The sequence below is a fragment of the Perca fluviatilis genome, chromosome 14, assembly GCF_010015445.1.
Source record: "Perca fluviatilis chromosome 14, GENO_Pfluv_1.0, whole genome shotgun sequence".
Lineage (NCBI taxonomy): Eukaryota > Metazoa > Chordata > Actinopteri > Perciformes > Percidae > Perca > Perca fluviatilis.
This window is the reverse complement of record NC_053125.1, coordinates 36,700,300-36,727,352: the sequence shown is the minus strand read 5'-3', so window position 1 is coordinate 36,727,352 and position 27,053 is coordinate 36,700,300. Positions and strand designations below refer to the sequence as shown.

Sequence of the window (27,053 nt, the reverse complement as noted above, 5' to 3'; positions counted from 1 at the left end):
ATGGAGTCTGGTGGAGATATGCTGGCTCTATACACACTAAAAGTCCTGATTATTTACGTGGAGTCTGGTGGAGTTTGGTGATGGTGATTTCGGGGCTGTTTCATGTTAAACTAAAAGGATCTTACTCTTTAACTAAAAGGTCTATCTCTGTAGGGATCCATCCCATAATGTTGTCAGACTTTTAGAATAATAATCTGAGTCTGTCAGCAGCAACAACAGAACTTTTAGTGACGTAAACGTTACCTTTTAATTAGGAGTTTAAACAGACACAACAGGAAGAATAAATCCACCAAATCAAGTCACTAATAATCAGCATGTGGCCTCGTTTTATTTCATTTATTTACATTTAATTGTTCCACATTCTAAAACATTTAAAACAATTCAATCATTGACCTTATTCAGATCAATAAATCAGCTGTTTGCTTTTGATTGGCTGACTTTGTATGACATCATCAGTGTCTGTGTGTGTGTGTCTCCGTGTCTGTGTGTCTCTGTAATGTACGGTGGCCGGGAAGTGCAATGCAACATTACAAAGAATGAAACACTTTTACAAAGCTTGAGACAAATTTACATTTTGGAAAACAAATTTACATTTTAGAAAACAAATTAACATTTTGGAAAACAAATTTACATTTTGGAAAACAAATTTACATTTTAGAAAACAAATTTACATTTTAGAAAACAAATTTACATTTTGGAAAACAAAATAACATTTTGGAAAACAAATTTACATTTTAGAAAACAAATTAACATTTTGGAAAACAAATTTACATTTTAGAAAACAAATTTACATTTTGGAAAACAAATTTACATTTTAGAAAACAAATTTACATTTTAGAAAACAAATTAACAAGATGCAAAACACTTTTACCAGTCCTGAAACAAATTTACAAATGACAGATTCTTCACGGAAAGGGAATGTACCACATACCGGAAGTGATGAGGTTTTGTATACATGTCGCCTTGACTACGGCAGTTATGGATCGAATGCGTCAATAGAGCCGCCATCTTGGAACAGGGGAGGCACTCCCTTATATACTGTCTATGGGCCGTCTTTAATGCATCAGCGTCAATGTAGGCAAAGGTCTAATGGAAATAAAATCACTATAAATCGTCAAAATCTCATGCGATGTTGTAGTTTTTTTAAACAAAAAGACAAAGAGACTAATTAAGGTGTTAATACAAAGAATATTTATTATAATCAGTTCACAGATATGAGTACAAACGGAAACTTCACCCTTCTGAACTAAGAGGTTCTGCTTCAAAGTGAAGTTTAAACAGACTGAAATGTCCAGGCTCACTCCCCCACTAATGATTCATTTATTTCTGCATGTAGTTATTCATTTAACGAGACTTAAAGTCATGTTTCGTCATCCACAGTCCGAGTCCCGCCAGACTCCCTTTAGGAAACCTGTGATTTAAACTTCAGCAGGCTGTGACAGTCCGCTACGCTCAGTCCTGGATCTGATTCTCCCGGGCTTCCCTTCCCTCCAGCGGGCCCAGCAATACGGCCTGGGTCTCCAGCTGCGTGGTGTCGTTTTGGCTCCCAGGAATGGGCAGTGAGCTCCAGGTCCTGCAGCTGCAGACGGACTCAGCTGCCCCCCCGCTGTAGCTTCGATCCGGCCGCGCGGCTGTCGATACGTTCCCGTTTTTCCAATGTTTCTGTCAGGTCCCGCGTCATATAAAAACTCCAAACACCGACCACACGTAAAGTCACCATAAACTTCATTCACGCCATATACTCAACAACACAAATTGATCTGCACTCAACAACACCGCAACACCTCATCACTGCGTATGTGGTTACATTCCCCTTCCGTGAAGAATCTGTCATTTGTAAATTTGTTTCGGGACTTGTAAAAGTGTTTTGCATCTTGTTAAATTGTTTTCTAAAATGTAAATTTGTTTTCTAAAATGTTATTTTGTTTTCCAAAATGTAAATTTGTTTTCTAAAATGTAAATTTGTTTTCTAAAATGTAAATTTGTTTTCTAAAATGTAATTTTGTTTTCCCGAAATGTAAATTTGTTTTCTAAAATGTTATTTTGTTTTCCAAAATGTAAATTTGTTTTCTAAAATGTAAATTTGTTTTCTAAAATGTAAATTTGTTTTCTAAAATGTTATTTTGTTTTCCAAAATGTAAATTTGTTTTCTAAAAATGTTAATTTGTTTTCTAAAATGTAAATTTGTTTTCCAAAATGTAAATTTGTCTTGAGCTTTGTAAAAGTGTTTCATTCTTTGTAATGTTGCATTGCACTTCCCAGCCACCGTAGTAATGTCAGAGGATGTATGACATCATCAGTGTCTTTACTTTCAGTCTGAATAAACATCAACAGATTTAAAACCACATTCAGTCAAAGAAAATACAAACCGTGAATACAAAATGTCAAAGATTATTAAATGAAAAGTCCACAAAGGAAGAAAACATGATGTTAAATTATAAAACAACGAGAGAGGAATGTTTGGACCAATCGCTGTATAGTCTCACAACTATCAAAGGTTAGGGCTTTGCGCCAACTTTTTGGAGTATATAAGGGCATCACAAATGTGTTCAAAGGCTAAAAGAAATAAGGGGACTTGTTGTGGAAAATGTCTTGGTGTTGTGTGGTTAACACCTCATTACTAGATATGATCAATATGTCTCTATTAACAGGTTATGTACCACAGTCATTTAAAGTAGCTGTGATAAAACCTCTTCTGAAAAAACCCACCCTGGATCCTGATGTCTTAGCAAACTATAGACCTATATCTAACCTTCCTTTTCTATCCAAGATCCTTGAGAAGGTGGTTGCTAATCAGTTATGCGATTTTCTACATAGCAACAGTTTATTTGATGACTTTCAATCAGGATTTAGAAAGAATCATAGCACAGAGACGGCACTGGTGAAAATTACTAATGACCTTTTAACTGCTGCAGACAAAGGTCTTGTCTCCATTCTTGTTTTACTAGATCTTAGTGCTGCATTTGACACAATTGACCATTCAATCCTGTTACAGAGATTGGAACACTTGGTTGGCATTAAAGGAATTGCTCTGAGTTGGTTTAGGTCCTATTTCTCTGATCGATCTCAATTTGTGAATGTTAATGATAAATCCTCCAAGCACGCTAAAGTTAGCCATGGGGTTCCTCAAGGCTCAGTGCTTGGACCAATTCTATTCTCCTTATATATGCTTCCTCTAGGCAATATTATTAGAAAACACTCAATTAACTTTCACTGTTATGCGGATGACACCCAATTATACTTGTCAATCAAACCAGACGAAACCAGTCAGCTAGCAAAATTTCAAGAGTGCATTAAGGATATAAAATCCTGGATGACCTATAATTTTCTGATGTTAAACCCTAACAAAACTGAAGTTATTGTGCTGGGCCCTAAACACCTCCGAACTTCATTATCTAGAGATATAGCTACTCTGGATGGTGTTGCCCTGGCCTCCTGCACCACTGTTAGAAATTTAGGAGTTATCTTTGATCAGGATATATCCTTTAATGCCAATCTAAAACAAACCTCAAGAACAGCCTTTTTTCATCTTCGTAACATTGCCAAAATTAGGAATATCCTGTCTCAAAACGACGCTGAAAAACTAGTCCATGCATTTGTTACTTCCAGGCTGGACTATTGTAATTCCCTACTGTCAGGTTGCTCAAATAAGTCTCTTAAGACTCTCCAGCTGATCCAGAATGCTGCAGGTGGTTCTCACAAGAACTAAGAAAAGAGATCATATTTCTCCTGTATTAGCTTCTCTGCATTGGCTTCCTGTTGAATCCAGGATTGAGTTTAAAGTCCTTCTCTTGACCTACAAAGCTCTAAATGGTCTAGCACCATCATATCTAGAAGAGCTCCTAATACCCTATTGTCCCACTAGAACACTCAGTCCCAGAATGCAGAGTTACTGGTGGTACCTAGAGTCTCTAAAAGTAGAATGGGAGCTAGAGCCTTCAGTTATCAGGCTCCTCTCCTATGGAACCAGCTCCCGATCTGGGTTCGGGGGGCAGAAACTGTCACCTCATTCAAGAATGAACTTAAAACTCTCCTATTTGATAAAGCTTATAGTTAGGGAGTGAGGAGTTGCAGTGTTCACCTAACTGGCCCAACTGCTTCTCTTCATAATTGTTAGATTAATAATACATAACAAAGTAGAGGGAGGCAGGCCAGCCAAGCCAGATCCGGCAGGGGGAGAGTTCTAAGCCCGAAAAAGCTACCTCTCCTTATGACCTGTCTCTCTTAGTTACCTGTTATAGTTACGCTGTTATAGTCCTAGACTGCCGGGGGACTTCCTTCCTTTGACACACTGAGCTGCTCTCTCCTCTCCCTTTCTATTACTGTTTCTATTACTGTTACTATTACTATTACTATTTGTGTGCAGCCCGGTTCCAGAAATGCTTGTTACTAATCCTAGCTTCTGGGGAGTTTACCTCCCCGGAGTCCTTATGCTTTTTCCCCCAGCGTATTTCCTTGGAGAACGTTGGCACCAAGACCCTGCTGTTTCGCCCGTGGTCCTGCTGCACTCCCTGCTGAGCTCAGCGATGCCCTGCAATGTCATGCCTGCCCTGCTGAACCCTGCAGCTTCCCGCTACATCCAGTCACTGTTCCATTATTAATGTGACTACTATCGCCACTGTTCATCACACCCCCAACCGGCTCGTCAGACACTGCCTACCAAGAGCCTGGGTCTGTCCGAGGTTTCTTCCCAAGAGGGAGTTTTTCCTCGCCACTGTCGCACTGCTTGCTCTTGAGGGAATTACTGGAATTGTTGGAATTGTTGGGGCTTTGTAAATTATAGAGTGTGGTCTAGACCTACTCTATCTGTAAAGTGTCTCGAGATAACTTATGTTATGATTTGATACTATAAATAAAATTGAATTGAATTGAATTGATGAAGCTGGAAATGAAGATTGTCTGACACACTGGAGTTATCTATGTGATTTTCTTCTTGCAAGTAGAAGGAGAAAGTTTAACAGTGACAATGCAGTCTGACAGAGTGTGGGTCAGCCAACAAAGGAAAACTAAGGGGTTTTAATTTGTGGGCATGCAGAGGGTTGGACTGTATTTATTGTCGACTCAGCTCCTTTTACTGCTGATTCTGCTCATTTTACTGCTGATTCTGCTCCTTTAACTGCTGATTCTGCTCATTTTACTGCCGAGTCTGAGCGGCTTCAGGGTATTGGCCCTTTGCCATGTACTTCCAAGTGTGGAGGCCACATGGGGGTAGCACAGCCCCAATGCTACGGAGGCAGGAGAAGCTACGATTGCCTTTTAAGATAATGGAGTACTTATAATGCCCTGGTATGCCCTGTTACACTCTGCTACGCTCTGTGGTGCCCTGCAGTGTCCTGCTACATCCTGCTTTGCCCTGCAGTGTCCTGCTATGTCTTGCTATGTCCTGTATTGCCCTGCAGTGCCCTGCTATGCCATGAACTACTACGACTACTATTTCTAGTCATAGTTCCATTATGTTTTTTTGTGACTAGTATCGCCACTATTCATCACACCCCCAACCGGCACTGTCAGACACCGCCTACCAAGAGCATGGGTCTATCGGAGGTTTCTTCCTAAAAGGGAGTTTTTCCTCGCCACTGTTGCACTGAATGCTTGCTCTTGGGGGAACTACTGGAATTGTTGGGGCTTTGTAAATTATAGAGTGTGGTCTAGACCTACTCTATCTGTAAAGTGTCCTGAGATAACTCTTGTTATAATTTGATATATAAATAAAATGTAATTGACTTGCTAGTAGTCCTTACCTAGGTACTGTCAGGACATGCCCTCATACTCTGCTTCTGACTGGCTAGTAGTCCTAAACTCTAAACACTAAACTCGAGATCTCAACTTTCAAACTCGAGATCGCGAGTTAGTGACATGGAGGAAAAGAAAACTGAAGGAAAAAAAAAAATCAATAATCAATATGGATATGCTGGACTTTTGTGCTGCTTATGCATGTTCGAACAAAAGAAAAACAGCAATGGATAACATTTCACAGGTGAGAATGTGTTTTATGATATATACAGTACGCTGCCTTTGACCTTCAATCTGAGCTCCAGTGGCAGCGGGAGACATGTCTTCCCCCGGGCAGGAACACAGCTTCGCCTCGCTTCTGCGCCGGTCCCTGCTGATCTAGATCGGACTGGCCAAAGACACGGTGGTGATTGGGAGGATCTTCCACCTAGTCCAGGACGACCTGTACGTCGATTTCGGCAGAAAGTTCCATTGCCTTTGCCGTTGGCCGGCGGACGGAGAGGAGCTATTGCAGGGAGGCAGAGACCGTCTGCGGCTGCAGGATCTGGAGCTCACTGCCTGCTTCCTGGGAGTCAAAACCGTCACCAAACAGCTGGAGGCCCAGGCCATAATGCTGGGCCCGCTGGAGGGAAGGGAAGCCCGGGAGAACCAGTACCAGGATTGAGCGGAGTGGAATGTCACAGCCTGCTGAAGTTTTTTCAAAAATTAGGATTCCATTGAAATCGTTTCTTTATCGGAATCCTTGAGAGGATTTGGTTTCAAATCCAATCATCGCTTCCCAATTTAACATGCGCAAGTTTTGGTTTCCGCTGCGTCCAGGCGCTTGTTGTGTAGCAGCCTTGGAACTCAGTAAGCAGCGCTCTAGTGTGGCTTTATTTTATGTTGAAAAAGCAGTAAAACTTCAAACCACCATTGAATCAAAATAAAACTTTCCTCTTATTTGTGAAATAAGCATGTGACCCGTTTCAACTCCACCTCTCAAAGAATCGGAATCGAGAATTGATAAGAACCTGTGGAAAGGAAGAATCGGAATTGGAATCAGAATCGTTAAAATCCAAACGATGCCCAACCCTAAAAGGGAGTCTGGCCGGACTCGGACTGTGAACAACAAAACGAGGCAAAGCTGTGTTCCTGCCCGGGGGAAGAAATGCCTCCGCTGCCACTGGAGCTCAGATTGAAGGTCGAAGGCAGCGTACTGTATACATCATAAAACACATTCTCACCTGTGAAATGTTATCCATTGCTGTTTTTCTTTCGTTCGAACATCCATAAGCAGCACAAAAGTCCAGAGTATCCATATTGATTATTATTAATTTTTTTTTTCTTCAGGTTCTTTTTCCCTCCATGTCACAAACTCGAGATCTTGAGTTTGAAAGTCGAGATCTCGAGTTTAGGGTTTGTCCCCAGTACATGTTTTTTTTTTCTGTTTTTTCCCCCCTCCATGTCACCTCCGGGGCTCCGTAGCCTTCAATGTGGAGAGAAGATCAGAATATAACAACTCAGCTATCAGGGCATGAGAAGGAGGCAGGAGGAAACAGCTCGGCTCTGAAACATGTTCACTACGAGGCAGTGTGAATGAGCTGATGAGTTTTAAGGTGACTACTCCGAGAAAACATTTTTCCACATTGTTCACACGAGTACGGCTTCTCTCCAGTGTGAATGCGCTGGTGAGATTTAAGGTTACTACTCTGAGAAAACATTTTACCACATTGATCACACGAGTACGGCTTCTCTCCTGTGTGAATGCGCTGGTGAGATTTAAGGTTACTACTCTCAGAAAACATTTTACCACATTGTTCACACCAGTACGGCTTCTCTCCAGTGTGAATGCGCTGGTGAGATTTAAGTGTATCACCACGAGAAAATGTTTCCCCACATTGTTCACACCAGTACGGCTTCTCTCCAGTGTGAATGCGCTGGTGGTGTCTTTTAAGTTGACTACTCTGAGAAAAAGCTGCCCCACATTGTTCACACCAGTACGGCTTCTCTCCAGTGTGGATGTGCTGGTGAGATTTAAGGCCACTACTCTCAGAAAACATTTTCCCACATTGATCACAGCTGTACGGCTTTTCTCCAGTGTGGATGCGCTGGTGTCTTTTAAAGCTATTACTATGAGAAAAAGCTGCACCACATTGTTCACACCAGTACGGCTTTTCTCCAGTGTGGATGCGCTGGTGAGTTTTAAGGCTACTACTCTCAGAAAACGTTTTCCCACATTGACCACAGCTGTACGGCTTCTCTCCAGTGTGGATGTGCTGGTGAGATTTAAGGTGACTACTATTCGAAAAAGTTTTACCACATTGTTCACACCAGTATGGCTTCTCTCCAGTGTGAATGCGCTGGTGAGATTTAAGGTGACTACTACGAGAAAACGTTTTACCACATTGTTCACACCAGTACAGCTTTTCTCCAGTATGAATGCGCTGGTGTCTTTTAAAGCTATTACTCTCAGAAAACGTTTTACCACATTGTTCACAGCTGTATGGCTTTTCTCCAGTGTGGATGTGTTGGTGACTTTTAAGGTTGCCACTCTGAGAAAATGTTTTCCCACATTGATCACAGCTGTACGGCTTCTCTCCAGTGTGAATGCGTTGATGTGATTTTAGGTTACCATTTCTTGTGAAAGCTGCCCCACATTGATCACAGCTGTGTAGATTCTCTCCAGTATGAACTCTCTGATGAATCTTTAAATGTTCAGATGATGTGAAGGATTTGTCACAGTGTTGACAGTGGTGACGTTTGGGTTCCTTTCTTCCTCTTCGTTTCTATAGCAACAGACAAACAGAGAGAGAGTTAGGGAACAACCTTCTTTAAACCCTGGACTTGCTCTCACTCACAATTCTCACTCTTCATACAATAATTTATGACAAAATGAAGGTATATATGTGCAGGTTGCTGACATGTTATCATGGAAGCAAAGGTACTCTTCATAACATCATCATGTAGTCCAGCCTTTACTTCCGTGATGAATGTGCGTCACTTTGTAACACAAGTTATAATGCTCACCTCATACTCTGCTTCTGACTGGCTAGTAGTCCTTACCTAGTTACTTTCAGGGCACGCCCTCATACTCTGCTTCGGACTGGCTAGTAGTCCTTACCTAGGTACCATCTTACCATCTTCATTGCAGCCATACTTCACCTTACTGGTCAAGAGTTGCCACAGGGGATTACAATCCTTTACAGGACTGACGGCAGGCTATGCAACCTTAACAGGTTCAAAGCCAAGAGCAAAGTCAGAAATACCACCATTATGGAGCTGCAATACGCTGATGATAACGCCATTGTAGCACTCTCCCCTGAAGACCTCCAGGGCATTCTAAATGCCTTTGCCAAGACATACAGAGACCTGGGTTTGGCCTTGAACATCAAGAAAACGCAGGTTTTGTATCAATCACCACTCAACCAGCCATCACTCCAGCCCATCATCAAAGTGGATAACACCACTCTGGAAAGCGTGGAACACTTCCCCTACCTTGGCAGCATTCTCTCGTCCAAAGCCGATATAGACTCTGAGGTTAACCATCGCCTGAGCTGTGCCAGCGGAGCCTATGCCTATGATGACCGAGACCTGAGGGCTCAAACCAAGCTCCTGGTCTATAGAGCTGTGATTCTCCAAACTCTGCTGTATGGAGCAGAATCCTGGACCACCTACAGCAGACACCTAAGAGCCCTGGAACTATTCCATCAAAGAGCCTTAAGAAAAATCTTGAGGATCAACTGGGAAGACAGAGGCACAAACTACAGCATTCTGGAGGAAACAAATATGCCCAGCATCACTACCATCATAATGCAGCACCAACTCCGATGGACAGGACATGTCATCCGCATGCCCAACAACCGTCTCCCAAAACAGATCCTCTACTCCCAGCTAAAAGAAGGACAGCGAGCCCCTGGTGGGCCAAAGAAACGCTTTAAGGACAATATTAAGACCAGCCTGAAAAATCACGTCCGGCGACTGGGAGAATCTGGCATTGAACAGGGACTACTGGAGAAAAGCTGTGCAAGAAGGTGCAGCACACCATGAAATAGATCTCCGCCGTGCCGCAGAAGCAAAGCGGCAACACCGCAAGGACAAACAGAGACAGGCTCCACCACCACCACTTCAACCTTCCAATGCCCACATTGCAGCAGAATCTGTGGATCACGGATCGGCCTTTACAGCCACCTGAGGATCCACAAATAAGACATACTCGTTTCGAGTGACCACTGAAGGAAGGACTGTCAGGGCACGCCCTCATACTCGGCTTCTGACTGGCTAGTAGTCCTTACCTAGAACTAGGTAGGTACTGCGCATGTGCGACTCCCAACAAAGATGGAACAGAAGTGAGATGCCTCACTCTGTAGATAAAACAGAAAGCTCAACACACAGGGTGAAAATAGGAGCTGAATATGATGCATAAATATTTCTCTCTCTCCCTTGTATGGGCTAAAATATATATTTTAGACTAGTTTTCAGTCGCTCTGCTATTATCTGCCATTTTTGTTTAGTTTTTACAGAGGCTGAGTTTCCTTCTCTACATATTATATGCTTCCTCGTATATATGGACATAGAAAAGAAAGACACTGAAGATCTTGGACTCTGAAATCTAGAACCTATAAAGATAATTAAGTGGTAAACTCAATGCACACTGTAAACATGACTGTAACAGTGTATTCATCAGTATAAAAAAACAGCAAAATATAATTCTGTTGGGTCCATTAAAGTCAAGAACACACAGACAATAAAATGCTTTAGGAAACACAGGCTTGGACAACAAGCGGCTACACAACTGAGGAGGACCGGGAGTGTTTTTAAGATAAATATATGGGTTGTATATTAACCCTACGTGAACGGATGCTCCACATATGACCAAGCAGAGTATCGGGAGCAGCGGCAGTAATGGGAGCAGCGGTAGTATTGGGAGCAACAGCAGTAACAAGAGCAGCGGTAGTACCGAGAGCGATACACGCCTGGCCAATAAATGCTATTGAAGGGCGGGTCTTGGCGTGGCGGTGCAAGAGAAGCTGCTGAAGGCTTCCCTGCGGACTGCAAACGTGGGACGGTAAGGAAGACGATTTGGCAGGGGGAAAAACTGACCAGAAAATGCAACGGAACCTTGTAGAAATGCAGTGGAGTAGAAAGTATAGATAATTGCTGCAAAATGTAATGAAGTAAAAGCCAAAAGCATGCACTATTGAGTCTACTCAAGCAAAGTACGGATACATGAAAAATGTACTCAAGAACAGTAACGAAGCACTTGCACCTAGTTATATTCCACCACTGGTGTGCAGTAAGCCTGCTGGCCGGCTCGAGATTTCTCCGTTTCCGAGCGTGCTTTTGCCCGGAGGAGTAGCATGATGCGAGCAGCAAGCAGATGGAGCAACTAGGGCGGCGGGCAGTTGGGGCAATCTAGGGCCGCAGGCAGTTAAGGCAAAATGAAGCAGCAATCAATTGGAAGCGGACGGTCGCGAGCGGTTAGGAGCAACTAAAACAACAATCAGTTAGGAACAAACTAAAGCAGCTTAAGTAAGGCGCCCTGTTGAGCGTAGCCTATTAGCAGCAAGGGGAATTGACCAGCTGATGCGCTGATGCAGATCAGCTATTGCAGAACGACTGATGCAGCTGATGAGACCGTGTTGTTGGCCAATAGCATTGAGCGGCGTCTTGACTACTTGGCCTGCCAGAACTGACGCTGACGCTCAACTTACATAATATAATAACACTGCAGTGTCCTCTCCGTGTTGATTCATGAATGTAGAGTAGTCTACACTATGTAGATACTGGTCCAGTGAACTAGGACTATAATTTCAGAGGATTGTACAAGTAGGATAGGTTTTGTAATTGTACAATTCTCTCAAATTATAGTCCCAGTTTACTGGACAGAACACACACTGTGCTAAGAATGGCAAATACCATGCGCATGGAAAAGTAATATACTCTACATAATCCTTTATCGTCAAAGAATACAAAAATAAATAAATCATCTAAAAACGTGTCTAAAAACATGGTCTCTGACAGTCTGCCATTGTTAGAACCATTATAGAAACATGTGTATAGGACTTTATATATAATCCTTCATCACTGACTTCATTTAAAACTTTATCAGCCTTTTCTAATGATCTCAACAACTGTCATACTATATTCACCAAACTTCTAACAGCAATATGAACAGAAGGTTATTAGTCTTCATAAAGGCAATATAACAGAACAATGACATTAATATTTTATATTGTATATCCCATACTACACCGTAGGGGTCAGAATGTATATTACAGACATTTAATGAACAAAAACAATAACTCAATAGGCTCCTACAACTTCCTTTTTGACATTTGATCTCTAACAAAAGAATTAACGGATGATCTACAGAGCATCGACTCTCTTTATTGTTGCATTAGAGTGGTTGTTGTGTCCTGAACACTGACCTGAACATGGCTGCTATCAGAGTCCCAGTCTGCTGCTTGTCTTCTGGGGACCTTGTTGCACCGCTGCTCCTGGTTTTGGTTGTCCTCCTCCATTCCTCTGTTGTGCTGAAATCCAGCAATGATCACAATGTTAAAATTAATAACAGGGCTTAACTGAACAGCAATATGTACCTGTTGTATTTTAATGCAGGCTAATAATAATAAGGTTAGGGATGCACCAATCCCAGATATTTGGGGTTCGGCTGAATACCGAATCCACTGGTTAAGATTCTGCTGAATCTGAAACTGAATCCTCCTCCCATCCTCAGTCCATGAACACAGTAAACACATGAATGAAGTAAACAGGGACTGTCCTTCCTTTGCTGTACCTGAAGTTGCTGCATTTTGGCTGCTGTCTGCAGAGTCCTTCATGCACAACTCGTATTCGTTCAGATGTTTCATACCAGATGTTGTAACAGCGGCCATGTTGTGTATAGTTTAGGGTCCTCGCCACCACCAGACCAATCAGCATTGCAGATTGAACATGAAGCTGGACTTGAATGGCCTTCTTTTGACTGAAAGTACTTTCAAACAACACTTTTTCTGCTCACCAGTTCCATTTTTTTACTTCCTCACAGCCTACTGCATTGAACGCTCCACCTACGTAAACACCTTCCCGTAATCAATGCAGGCGTCATTAAGGCGACCAGCGTAGCGTGCGTAGTGCAAGCCGTAGGGTTCGGTTTGGTGGGAAAAAATTCTGAGGTTCAGCAGAAACCCAACCCCATCAAAAAGCCCAATATTCAGCCGCATCAGAAGTCAACTCCTAGATTCGGTGCACCCCTAAAAGCACTACTGATTGAACAGAAAAGGCTCCAGGATTAATAAATCCTGGCTGTTAGCCTGGTCTAGGGGTGCACGATATATCGACTTAATATCATTATCGCAATATCACATTTCGAAATATTATATTGAAAGTGTCACAATAAGTATAGATTATTTTAATAGGCTCCAGATCCACACTATGTGGCCCCAGGCCCTGGATAACAGGCTCCAGGGCCCCCTGCCTCCGTCCTAACTAGGTGCAAGAAATATCAACTCAATATCGTTATCGCAATATTATATCGAGAATGTCGCAATAAGAATGCAATATTTAGTTTATTTTGTGGAGCGCTGTGTCCCGTCCGTTGGCTGCGTGGCTTAGTTGTGTTTGATTTAGAGCTTGAAAGGCTATAATGATCACGTTTCATTGGCCAGTTACCGTGCCACTTGCACATGTTAGTTGTGCATATTTCGACATGTGGACCATACCACGGGGCGTACCACGGGGCCGCTACGTGACAAACCCTATGGAGCGTACCATGTGTCCACTACGTGACAAACCCTATGGAGCATACCACAGGTGAGTGATGCTTTTGAAAGGAAAGTAACATTAACTAAGTAATTTTAAATATCATTACCAATGTACCGTAGCCTGAATTAATATTAGAGCTATAGCTAACAGTATATAAGATTTAAAGCTAACAACATTAGAGCAAACTAAACTGTACTTTACACCATAATGAAACGAACAATAATTTTACTCTTGGCGTGTTAATTAGAACGTGATCACACATTCCATCATAAAACTCCACATTGCAGAACATTAACCATGCACACCTACGTAACGTAACGTTAACATTAACATTATTAATTATTCCCCATAAGGCCAATGATTGAATTACGTTAACGTTAAATGGTTTTTGGCATAAGCACAGTCCGTGGGAATAAGCCACTATGGTAGCGAAGCCAACAATAGCCATGTTAGCTCTAATCTTACATCTGCAAGAATATATTAGCCTAGAAATCTAGACCACCCTAGCGGCAGCCAATGTCATTTGCAGCCAGGGTCGTCTAGCAACTCTCTGTTGGCTTGGGAGCTGGAAAAACCAAACTCTAGTCGGGCTTAACATAATGACGGCAGAGTTGCGACGGTTCCGTGTGAACTCCCTGCTACTTGAAAACAAAGAAGATGGCTGCTGCTGGAGAACAGCGGTCTTTGGAATCGGCTTTGGCCGCGACTCTGGAAGACTTGGAGTTCAGCTTTTCAGTGTTGCTCTGGTTGGTTGTAGAGCTATCCTATTGGTGCAGAGGGAATTTGAAAGACAACCGTTTATCCCTCCCCTCGGATTGAGCCCTGCCAATGATGAGTTCCTCCAGACCCAACATCTGGATGTGGGTCTGGGATTTGCCTTAATACTTGTCCAATTTAAACGTTACTATATCATTCAGAACACAAGAGAAAATAAGAGTTTATTGCAAAACGTAATGAATTGTTCTTCTCGATAATGCTGCTATACTATTCTTGTTCACACTCAATATGACAATAAGACTAATAAACTACTTACACTCAAACACAGTCATACACAGTATCCATTAATGTTTTGCATATCCCTAAATACACTGTTACACTGTATATTTCAGATATAATAAACACTAAACACATTAAACTGAATGAAACACAGCCACATATATTATCTAAACATAATGTAATATACCTCTCCTTTATATGAGACAGAAAACAGCTGTGCACGTTAATAACTCTGAAATGAGTCACTTAGATGAACAAAGTACAAATACCTCTGCACCATTTCAGTAAGACATCTATACCACAATATACAGTATGAGCTATAAACTGTAAGCTAACATGTTAACACAACAAGTTAGCATTGCATTATCTTAACCAACCTTAGCTCAACAACTTAGAACGGTCATATAAATACACACATAAGGGAAATAATACAAGCACTTCCTGTGGTATCATTACACTCACAGGTCGTCCAAACTAGCTGTAAAGTGTTCACCTCTTCCTGTCACTACTGGCTCTGTTCCTCTCCTACTCTGACCCTGGTCATTATTTTTCATTCATTAACTAGGTCACACAAGGAGGGCATGCAGGGGTCAGCTCATGCTCAGTTTATGATCAAAGCCACTCTCACTGTGGAGTCTCTTAATCACAGATATCAGATATAGAAATTAATCATCACCCAACAGAGACTCTACTAGAAGATACCCACCTACTGAGAGCTCAACACACACAGAGAGACAGATACACACATACACACACACACACACACACACAGAGACACACACACACACACAGAGAGACACACACAAAAACACACACAGACTTTAAAAAGGTATTTCAAAAAACCAGACTTTAAAATGTAGTTGAAGTATATAAAGAAGTATTACATACATCAAGTATTCAGCACCAATTCCAGCCCTGCAGAGCCAGAGAGAACACACACTCTCTCTTGCTGCATGGAGAACAGGGTTAGAAGGGATAGGTTTACACAATCATGTTAGACTCCATAAGAAGATGGGAGGTGGTAAAGGAAAGGGTCAGGAGGCTCCGACACTACACACTACACATAAAACCATGGAACCCACTCAGCCACCAATCACAGCGCACCACACAGAACATCCCCTCCAAAACTCACGCCACTGAGAGATCCATCAATAAACCTACTTCACTACCTCAGTGCTCAGCATGACTCAGCACATTTGAATGTTAGAACAGAAATTAAACTTATAAGCCCTCAGATACCACACATTCAACACACACACACACACACACACACACACACACATACTCAACTAGAAGCTATACACCTACTGAGAGCTCAACACACACACACTCACACACACACACACACACACACACACACACAACTGGAATGCTGCTAATGCAGTCAGAGGAGCAACCCACAGAGCACACCTGAAATCATTCACTGGCGGCGCATGCGCAGCTCAGCCGTCTCCTCGCTTTGATCCCTGTGTAAAAGTCAAAGTCAAGTTTATTTCATCAATAAAAATGGAAATTACAGTGCTCATACCCGCCTAATACAATAAAATACGATACAAAATTTATAAAAATGTACGTTTAAAGTGCTTGTTGTACTATCTGATATTCTGAGGAGACCTTAGTCTACCACTACGTTCTATAACCCTACCAGTCAGATTACTACAGGAGGCCTTAGTCTACCACTACGTTCTATAACCCTACCAGTCAGATTACTACAGGAGGCCTTAGTCTACCACTACGTTCTATAACCCTACCAGTCAGATTACTACAGGAGACCTTAGTCTACCACTACGTTCTATAACCCTACTAGTCAGATTACTACCGGGGCGTCGTTACTACCACTACGTTCTATAACCCTACCAGTCAGATTACTACAGGGCGTAGTCTACCACAGTTCTCTTACAGTCATACCACACTAGTCTACCTCGTTCTATAACCCTACCAGTCAGATTACTACAGGGGCTCACTACGTCTATAGTTACACAGGAGGCTAGTTACACTACGTTCTATAACCCTACCAGCAGATTACTACAGGAGATTAGTCTACCACTACGTTCTATAACCCTACTAGTCAAATTACTACAGGAGACTTAGTCTACCACTACGTTCTATAACCCTACCAGTCAGATTACTACAGGCGACTTAGTCTACCACTACGTTCTATAACCCTACCAGTCAGTTTACTACAGGAGACCTTAGTCTACCACTACGTTCTATATCCCTACCAGTCAGATTACTACAGGAGACCTTAGTCTACCTACACGTTCTATAACCCTACCAGTCAGATTACTACAGGAGGCCTTAGTCTACCACTACGTTCTATAACCCTACCAGTCAAATTACTACAGGAGGCTTAGTCTACCACTCGTTCTATATCCCTACCAATCAGATTACTACAGGGGACCTTAGTCTACCACTACGTTCTATAACCCTACCAGTCAGATTACTACAGGAGACCTTAGTCTACCACTACGTTCTATAACCCTACCAGTCAGATTACTACAGGAGACCTTAGTCTACCACTACGTTCTATATCCCTACCAGTCAGATTACTACAGGAGACCTTAGTCTACCACTACGTTCTATAACCCTACCAGTCAGATTACTACAGGAGACCTTAGTCTACCACTACGTTCTATAACCCTACCAGTCAGATTACTACAGGAGGCCTTAGTCTACCACTACGTTCTATAACCCTACCAGTCAGATTACTACAGGAGACCTTAGTCTACCACTACGTTCTATAACCCTACCAGTCAGATTACTACAGGAGACCTTAGTCTACAACTACGTTCTATAACCCTACCAGTCAGATTACTACAGGAGGTCTTAGTCTACCACTACGTTCTACGCAACCCTACCAGTCAGATTACTACAGGAGTCTTAGTCTAACTTCTGGTTCTATAACCCTACCAGTCAGATTACTACAGGAGACCTTAGTCTACCACTACGTTCTATAACCCTACCAGTCAGATTACTACAGGAGACCGCAGTCTACCACTACGTTCTATAACCCTACCAGTCAGATTACTACAGGAGGCCTTAGTCTAACCACTACGTTCTATAACCCTACCAGTCAGAATATACAACAGGAGGCCTTAGTCTACCACTACGTTCTATAACCCTACCAGTCAGATTACTAAAGGAGGCCTTAGTCTACCTCTTTATTTTTTCACCTTTTTAACCACTACGTTCTATAACCCTACCAGTCAGATTACACAGGAGCCTTAGTCTACCACTACGTTCTATAACCCTACCAGTCAGATTACTACAGGAGCTTAGTCTACCACTACGTTCTATAACCCTACCAGTCAGATTACTACAGGAGGCCTAGTCTACCACTAAGTTCTATAACCCTCACCAGTCAGATACTACAGGACTTAGTCTACCACTACGTTCTATAACCCTACCAGTCAGATTACTACAGGAGACCTTAGTCTACCACTACGTTCTATAACCCTACCAGTCAGATTACTACAGGAGGCCTTAGTCTACCACTACGTTCTATAATCCTACCAGTCAGATTACTACAGGAGGCCTTAGTCTACCACTACGTTCTATAACCCTACCAGTCAGATTACTACAGGAGGCCTTAGTCTACCACTACGTTCTATATCCCTACCAGTCAGATTACTACAGGAGGCCTTAGTCTACCACTACGTTCTATAACCCTACCAGTCAGATTACTACAGGAGACCTTAGTCTACCACTACGTTCTATAACCCTACCAGTCAGATTACTACAGGAGGCCTTAGTCTACCACTACGTTCTATAACCCTACCAGTCAGATTACTACAGGAGACCTTAGTCTACCACTACGTTCTATAACCCTACCAGTCAGATTACTACAGGAGACCTTAGTCTACCACTACGTTCTATAACCCTACCAGTCAGATTACTACAGGAGACCTTAGTCTACCACTACGTTCTATATCCCTACCAGTCAGATTACTACAGGAGACCTTAGTCTACCACTACGTTCTATAACCCTACCAGTCAGATTACTACAGGAGGCCTTAGTCTACCACTACGTTCTATAACCCTACCAGTCAGATTACTACAGGAGCCTTAGTCTACCACTCGTTCTATATCCCTACCAGTCAGATTACTACAGGAGGCCTTAGTCTACCACTACGTTCTATATCCCTACCAGTCAGATTACTACAGGAGACCGAGTCTACCACTACAGTTCTATAACCCTACCAGTCAGATTACTACAGGAGACCTTAGTCTACCACTACGTTCTATAACCCTACCATCAGATTACTACAGAGAGCCAGCTACCTCTTCTAACCCAGTCAGATTACTACAGGAGACCTTAGTCTACCATACGTTCTATAACCCTACCAGTCAGATTACTACAGGAGGCTTAGTCTACCACTACGTTCTATATCCCTACCAGTCAGATTACTACAGGGGTACCTTAGTCTACCCACTTCTCTTATAACCCTACCAGTCAGATTACTACAGGAGGTCTTAGTCTACCACTACGTTCTATAACCCTACCAGTCAGATTACTACAGGAGGCCTTAGTCTACCACTACGCTTCTATAACCCTACCAGTCAGATTACTACAGGAGGCTTAGTCTACCAACGTTCTATAACCCTACCAGTCAGTTACAGGACTTAGTCTACCACTACGTTCTATAACCCTACCAGTCAGATTACTACAGGACTAGTTACCACTACGTTCTATAACCCTACCAGTCAGATTACTACAGGAGACTTAGTCTACCACTACGTTCTATAACCCTACCAGTCAGATTACACAGGGTTAGTCTACCACTACGTTCTATAACCCTACCAGTCAGATTACTACAGACGTAACGCACATACCTGTTCTATATCCCTACCAGTCAGATTACTACAGGAGGCCTTAGTCTACCACTACGTTCTATATCCCTACCAGTCAGATTACTACAGGGACCTTAGTCTACCACTACGTTCTATAACCCTACCAGTTAATAGCCTTTACCACCGTTCTATATCCTACCATCATTATAAGCCGTCTACTACGTTCTATAACCCTACCAGTCAGATTACTACAGGAGGCCTTAGTCTACCACTAACGTTCTATATCCTACCAGTCAGATTACTACAGGAGGCCTTAGTCTACCACTACGTTCTATATCCCTACCAATCAGATTACTACAGGAGGCCTTAGTCTACCACTACGTTCTACATCCCTACCAGTCAGATTACAGAAGACCGTAGTCTACAACTACGTTCTATAACCCTACCAGTCAGATGACTACAGGAGCTTAGTCTACCACTACGTTCTTATAACCCTACCAGTCAGATTACTACAGCAGGGCCTTAGTCTACCACTACGTTCTATACCTACCAGTCAGATTACTACAGGAGGCCTTAGTCTACCACTACGTTCTATAACCCTACCAGTCAGATTACTACAGGAGACCTTAGTCTACCACTACGTTCTATATCCCTACCAGTCAGATTACTACAGGAGACTTTAGTCTACCACTACGTTCTATAACCCTACCAGTCAGATTACTACAGGAGGCCTTAGTCTACCACTACGTTCTATAACCCTACCAGTCAGATTACTACAGGAGGCCTTAGTCTACCACTACGTTCTATATCCCTACCAAATCAGATTACTACAGGAGACCTTAGTCTACAACTACGTTCTATAACCCTACCAGTCAGATTACTACAGGAGACCTTAGTCTACAACTACGTTCTATAACCCTACCAGTCAGATTACTACAGGAGGTCTTAGTCTACCACTACGTTCTATATCCCTACCAGTCAGATTACTACAGGAGGCCTTAGTCTACCACTACGTTCTATATCCCTACCAGTCAGATTACTACAGGAGACCTTAGTCTACAACTACGTTCTATAACCCTACCAGTCAGATGACTACAGGAGACCTTAGTCTACCACTACGTTCTATAACCCTACCAGTCAGATTACTACAGGAGGCCTTAGTCTAACACTACGTTCTATAACCCTACCAGTCAGATTACTACAGGAGACCTTAGTCTACAACTACGTTCTATAACCCTACCAGTCAGATTACTACAGGAGGTCTTAGACTACCACTACGTTCTATAACCCTACCAGTCAGATTACTACAGGGGACCTTAGTCATACTACGTTCTATAACCCTACCAGTCAGATTACTAAGGAGACCTGTCTACCACTACGTTCTATTACCCTACAAGTCAGATTACTACAGGAGACCTTAGTCTACCACTACGTTCTATAACCCTACCAGTCAGATTACTACAGGAGGCCGCATCTACCACTACGTTCTATAACCCTACCAGTCAGATTACTACGGAGGCCTTGTACCCACCCACTCGTTCTATAACCCTACCAGTCAGATTACTACAGGAGACCTTAGTCTACCACTACGTTCTATATCCCTACCAGTCAGATTACTACAGGGGGCCTTAGCCACCACTACGTTCTATAACCCTACCAGTCAGATTACTACAGGAGGCCTTAGTCTACCACTACGTTCTATATCCCTACCAGTCAAATTACTACAGGAGGCCTTAGTCTACCACTACGTTCTATAACCCTACCAGTCAGATTACTACAGGAGGCCTTGGTCTACCACTACGTTCTATACCCTACCAGTCAGATTACTACAGGAGACCTTGGTCTACCCCACGTTCTCTACCCTACAGTCAGATTACTAGGCCTTGCCTACCACTACGTTCTATATCCCTACCAGTCAGATTACTACAGGAGGCCTTAGTCTACCACTACGTTCTATATCCCTACCAGTCAGACTACTACAGGAGACCTTAGTCTACCACTACGTTCTATATCCCTACCAGTCAGATTACTACAGGAGGTCTTAGTCTACCACTACGTTCTATATCCCTACCAGTCAGATTACTACAGGAGGCCTTAGTCTACCACTACGTTCTATAACCCTACCAGTCAGATTACTACAGGAGGCCTTAGTCTACAACGTTCTATAACCCTACCAGTCAGATTACTAAGGGGGGCCTTAGCCTACCACTACGTTCTATAACCCTACCAGTCAGATTACTACAGGAGACCTTAGTCTACCACTACGTTCTATAACCCTACCAGTCAGATTACTACAGGAGGCCTTAGTCTACCACTACGTTCTATAACTCTACCAGTCAGATTACTACAGGAGGCCTTAGTCTACCACTACGTTCTATAACCTTAACAGTCAGATTACTACAGGAGGTCTTAGTCTACCACTACGTTCTATAACCCTACCAGTTAGATTACTACAGGAGGTCTTAGTCTACCACTACGTTCTATAACCCTACCAGTCAGATTACTACAGGAGACCTTAGTCTACCACTACGTTCTATAACCCTACCAGTCAGATTACTACAGGAGGCCTTAGTCTACCACTACGTTCTATAACCCTACCAGTCAGATTACTACAGGAGACATTAGCCTACCACTACGTTCTATAATCCTACCAGTCAGATTACTACAGGAGGCCTTAGTCTACCACTACGTTCTATAACCCTACCAGTCAGATTACTACAGGAGGTCTTAGTCTACCACTACGTTCTATAACCCTACCAGTCAGATTACTACAGGAGACCTTAGCCTACCTCTACGTTCTATAACCCTACCAGTCAGATTACTACAGGAAACCTTAGTCTACCACTACGTTCCATAACTCTGCCAGTCTGATTACCATGAAGAGGGTGACCCGGGTCTCTCGTTATTTTCTGTCATTTTTTCCACACGGTCTTCATATACTTGATCCACTGTATTTAACTCTCCTACCATTTTTCCAGCCCTTTTAGTCACTCTATCAATCCTGGCCTTCTCGGTTATCCCAGCATTACCCCCCCCCCCAACCCAACACACAGTAGCTCCAAACACTACCTATCACTGACATAAAAAACATTCTCACCACATCTGTATTCACCCTAAAAGACTGCAACTTCCTCATACAGTATACACGTGGACTTCACTTTTTCATCAGTAAGTCAACATGATCTGACCATGTTAGCCTATCATTAAAAACAATGCCCAAATACTTGTATGTGTTCACTCGTCCTTTAACTGAACCTTTGATTTCCAGATTCCGCCGTTGTCATCGTATTTCTCCTGTAATCAATTACTAATTCTTTAGTTTTCTTAACTTTGAGTTCTAGGAAATGAGTGTCACAAAAATCAACAAAAGCATTTTGATAGTGACTATAGTCATCATTTTCAATTAACCCAATGAGCACTGTGTCGTCAGCAAATTTAACAACCGCTTGCCTGCTGTGGACAATAGTCTACAGTATAAATGGTAAAAAGAAAGGGTGATAAAACAGTTCCCTGGGGTGAACCTGTGTTTGTCATGATCTTGTCTGACTTAACTTTTGAGTTTAGCTTAACAAATTGGGACCTGTTCTCTAAGAACTATTTAACACGATTTTCTCACATACCTTCATAGCTATGGAGGTTAGATCCACTGGTCTTAGATCATTCATACACTCAACGGTTGTCTTTTTAGGTACTGGTATGCAAGATCGTTTCCATAAATCCGGTAACACTTTATGAGAGAAATAATAATTAAAAGTACTTGAAAAAATGCTTGCTAACTGAAAAGCACAGCCTTTTAATACTTTTAGAGACAGTCCATCTGGACCTGCTGCTTTGGTAGCTTTCAGCCTCATAAACATACCATATAACTCCTGATTGTTTGTTTAAATGGTATAGTCATCATCCTCTGTGCTTCCAATAATTTCCTTGAGTCTTTCATCAGAAAAGTCTATTTTGTCAAATCTATTATAGAAATGATTTAGATTATTAGCATATTCCCTTGTGCCATTTAACTGGGATCTATTTACCTTCCCTTTACCTGCATATCCGCTCATTAACCGCATTCCTTCCCAGACTTTCTTCATATCATTCTCTTTAAAATAATTTTCTATTTCGAATTTATACCAATATTTCTCTTTATAGTTCTTTCTGGATCTTTTTCAGTGTATTCTTTCTCCCCGCCCAGTCCGTATTTTCAAACCAATCTTTCAGTCTCTCCATCGTGTCTTTGGTCATCTTTTTCACCGGGATTGTTTCCTTTTTGTGCCTCTTTACGAGACAGAGCAGGATCATCAGATTATGGTCCGCCTTGCCCGGACTTGGCAAACTTTTTAGAAAATCTAAAAATAGACAGGGGTAGCGTGGACTGCTACAGGAGCAGCAACTGGAAGCAGTCATATAAAAAAAAAAAAGCAGTCAAAAGAGCAGTCATTAGAGGCTTTACCTGAGTGTGTGTGTGTGTGGCTTTACCTCGAGCTCTGTCTCCTAAAACGGTCCAATAAGATCAGCAGTAGGGCTGGGCGTATTGATCTAAATATCTATAGTATCGATGCTAAGGTATCGGATCAATACTGTCCTGATGAGATCGATACTTTTGTTGCAGTTTCTCTCCGAGATCATGCAGCACAGCGTCTCTCCAAGTCTGTGTGCAGTGTGCAAACAGCGTACCTCTCTCTCTCTCTCTCTCTCTCTCTCTGTCTCTCTCTCTCTCTCTCTCTCTCTCTGTCTCTCTCTCTCTCTCCCCTCTCTCTCTCTCTCTCTCTGTCTCTCTCTCTCTCTCTCTCTCTCTCTCTCTCTCTCTCTCTCTCTGTCTCTCTCTCTCTCTTTGTCTCTGTCTCTCTTGTCTCTCTCTCTCTCTCTCGTCTCTCTCTCTCTCTCTCTCTCTCTCTCTCTCTCTCTCTCTCTCTCTCTCTCTCTCTCTCTCTGTCTCTGTCTCTCTCTGTGTCTCTCTCTCTCTCTCTCTGTGTCTCTCTCTCTGTCTCTCTGTCTCTTCTCTTGTCTCTCTCTCTCTGCCCCTCCCAGAGAGCAGAGAGTCAGAACAGTGAGAGAAGTCTGTGATGATGGAGGAAAGAAAAGAAAGAGAAGCTCTGTGTGGACTTTATTCCCTCCAGCTGATAGGGACACTGCCACATGGGATGTGTTCAAAAAAAGTCATTCACCACTGTGGTAACACCCCCAATTTACCTAAACACATTACAGCTGTTCACCTGAGAGACAACTCCAAGCTGCAACAACAGTTGAGGGGGGAGGAGGAGGAGGGGGGAGGAGCCCAAACCAGCCCCCCCAACACAGAGACAGAGGTCTCTGGCAGTCAGAAATCAGGAGTATCCAGTTACTCTCCAGCATTCAGCCATGTTGTTCTCAGTGATCACAGAGACCATTAGTACACTGATAGAAGTACTAGTATACATTCTGTCTTTGTGTGTGTCTGTGTGTGTGTCTGTGTGTGTGTCTGTGTGTGTCTGTGTGTGTGTCTGTGTGTGTGTCTGTGTGTGTCTGTGTGTGTGTCTGTGTGTGTGTGTCTGTGTGTGTCTGTGTGTGTTTGTGTGTGTCTGTGTGTGTGTCTGTGTGTGTTTGTGTGTGTCTTTTATATCTTTAGTATCTTTAGTAACGATGCTTTGATGATGTATGGAAGAGGAATCCTGTGACACTGTTCTCCATTATAAAAGGTTTTATTACAACAACTGTTCAACATCGCCCAAGCTTCCTCAGAGCTCCAAGAGGCCCCAAACCCAGATGCATTCTGGGCTTTTTTCTGTTGAGACATGAGGTATATCTGGACTGTTTTCTGGTGAGACATGAGGTATATCTGGGCTGTTTTCTAGTGAGACATGAGGTATATCTGGATTGTTTTCTGGTGAGACATGAGGTATATCTGGACTGTTTTCTAGTGAGACATGAGGTATATCTGGACTGTTTTCTAGTGAGACGAGGTATATCTGGACTGTTTTCTAGTGAGACATGAGGTATATCTGGACTGTTTTCTAGTGAGACATGAGGTATATCTGGACTGTTTTCTAGTGAGACATGAGGTATATCTGGGCTGTTTTCTGGTGAGACATGAGGTATATCTAGACTGTTTTCTAGTGAGACATGAGGTATATCTGGACTGTTTTCTGGTGAGACATGAGGTATATCTGGACTGTTTTCTGGTGAGACATGAGGTATATCTGGATTGTTTTCTGGTGAGACATGAGGTATATCTGGACTGTTTTCTGGTGAGACATGAGGTATATCTGGACTGTTTTCTGGTGAGACATGAGGTATATCTGGACTGTTTTCTGGTGAGACATGAGGTATATCTGGGCTGTTTTCTAGTGAGACATGAGGTATATCTGGACTGTTTTCTGGTGAGACATGAGGTATATCTGGACTGTTTTCTGGTGAGACATGAGGTATATCTGGGCTGTTTTCTGGTGAGACATGAGGTATATCTGGACTGTTTTCTGGTGAGACATGAGGTATATATGGACTGTTTTCTAGTGAGACATGAGGTATATCTGCGCTGTTTTTTCAGTGAGACATGAGGTATATCTGGACTGTTTTCTGGTGAGACATGAGGTATATCTGGACTGTTTTCTGGTGAGACATGAGGTATATCTGGACTGTTTTCTAGTGAGACATGAGGTATATCTGGACAGTTTTCTAGTGAGACATGAGGTATATCTGGGCTGTTTTCTGGTGAGACATGAGGTATATCTGGACTGTTTTCTGGTGAGACATGAGGTATATCTGGACTGTTTTCTAGTGAGACATGAGGTATATCTGAACTGTTTTCTAGTGAGACATGAGGTATATCTGGACTGTTTTCTAGTGAGACATGAGGTATATCTGGACTGTTTTCTAGTGAGACATGAGGTATATCTGGACTGTTTTCTAGTGAGACATGAGGTATATCTGGACTGTTTTCTAGTGAGACATGAGGTATATCTGGGCTGTTTTCTAGTGAGACATGAGGTATATCTGGGCTGTTTTCTAGTGAGACATGAGGTATATCTGAACTGTTTTCTAGTGAGACATGAGGTATATCTGGACTGTTTTCTAGTGAGACATGAGGTATATCTGGACAGTTTTCTAGTGAGACATGAGGTATATCTGGGCTGTTTTCTAGTGAGACATGAGGTATATCTGGACTGTTTTCTAGTGAGACATGAGGTATATCTGGACAGTTTTCTAGTGAGACATGAGGTATATCTGGACAGTTTTCTAGTGAGACATGAGGTATATATGGACTGTTTTCTAGTGAGACATGAGGTATATCTGGACTGTTTTCTAGTGAGACATGAGGTATATCTGGACTGTTTTCTGGTGAGACATGAGGTATATCTGAACTGTTTTCTAGTGAGACATGAGGTATATCTGGACTGTTTTCTGGTGAGACATGAGGTATATCTGGACTGTTTTCTAGTGAGACATGAGGTATATCTGAACTGTTTTCTGGTGAGACATGAGGTATATCTGGGCTGTTTTCTGGTGAGACATGAGGTATATGTGGACTGTTTTCTGGTGAGACATGAGGTATATCTGGACTGTTTTCTGGTGAGACATGAGGTATATCTGGACTGTTTTCTGGTGAGACATAGGTATATCTGGACTGTTTTCTTGGGAGACATGAGGTATATCTGGACTGTTTTCTGGGTGAGACATGAGGTATATCTGGACTGTTTTCTGGTGAGACATGAGGTATATCTGGACTGTTTTTCTGGTGAGACATGAGGTATATCTGGACTGTTTTCTGGTGAGACATGAGGTATATCTGGACTGTTTTCTGGTGAGACATGAGGTATATCTGGACT

At 42.5% G+C, this 27,053-nt stretch overlaps 1 protein-coding gene across 1 annotated transcript; it reads right to left on the bottom strand.

The window, feature by feature from the left end:
* Positions 1-6,994: 6,994 nt before the first annotated feature.
* Positions 6,995-8,867, bottom strand: LOC120572642 (zinc finger protein 85-like). Its single transcript, XM_039821959.1, has 2 exons — positions 8,834-8,867; positions 6,995-8,467 (listed from the first exon to the last, which is right to left on the bottom strand). The coding sequence occupies exons 1-2, from the start codon at positions 8,865-8,867 to the stop codon at positions 7,293-7,295; spliced, it is 1,209 nt and encodes a 402-aa protein (XP_039677893.1). The 3' UTR covers positions 6,995-7,292.
* Between the last annotated feature and the right edge of the window lie 18,186 nt (positions 8,868-27,053).

Excerpts from the sequence above, each read along its gene's own strand:
- LOC120572642 (XM_039821959.1), bottom strand. The coding sequence starts at position 8,867 with ATGGCTGCAATGAAGATGGTAAGATGGTACCTAG. Across the intron at positions 8,468-8,833 it reads GATGGTAAGATGGTACCTAG|ACCACTGTCAACACTGTGAC; the intron begins GTAAGGACTACT and ends AACCCAAACGTC.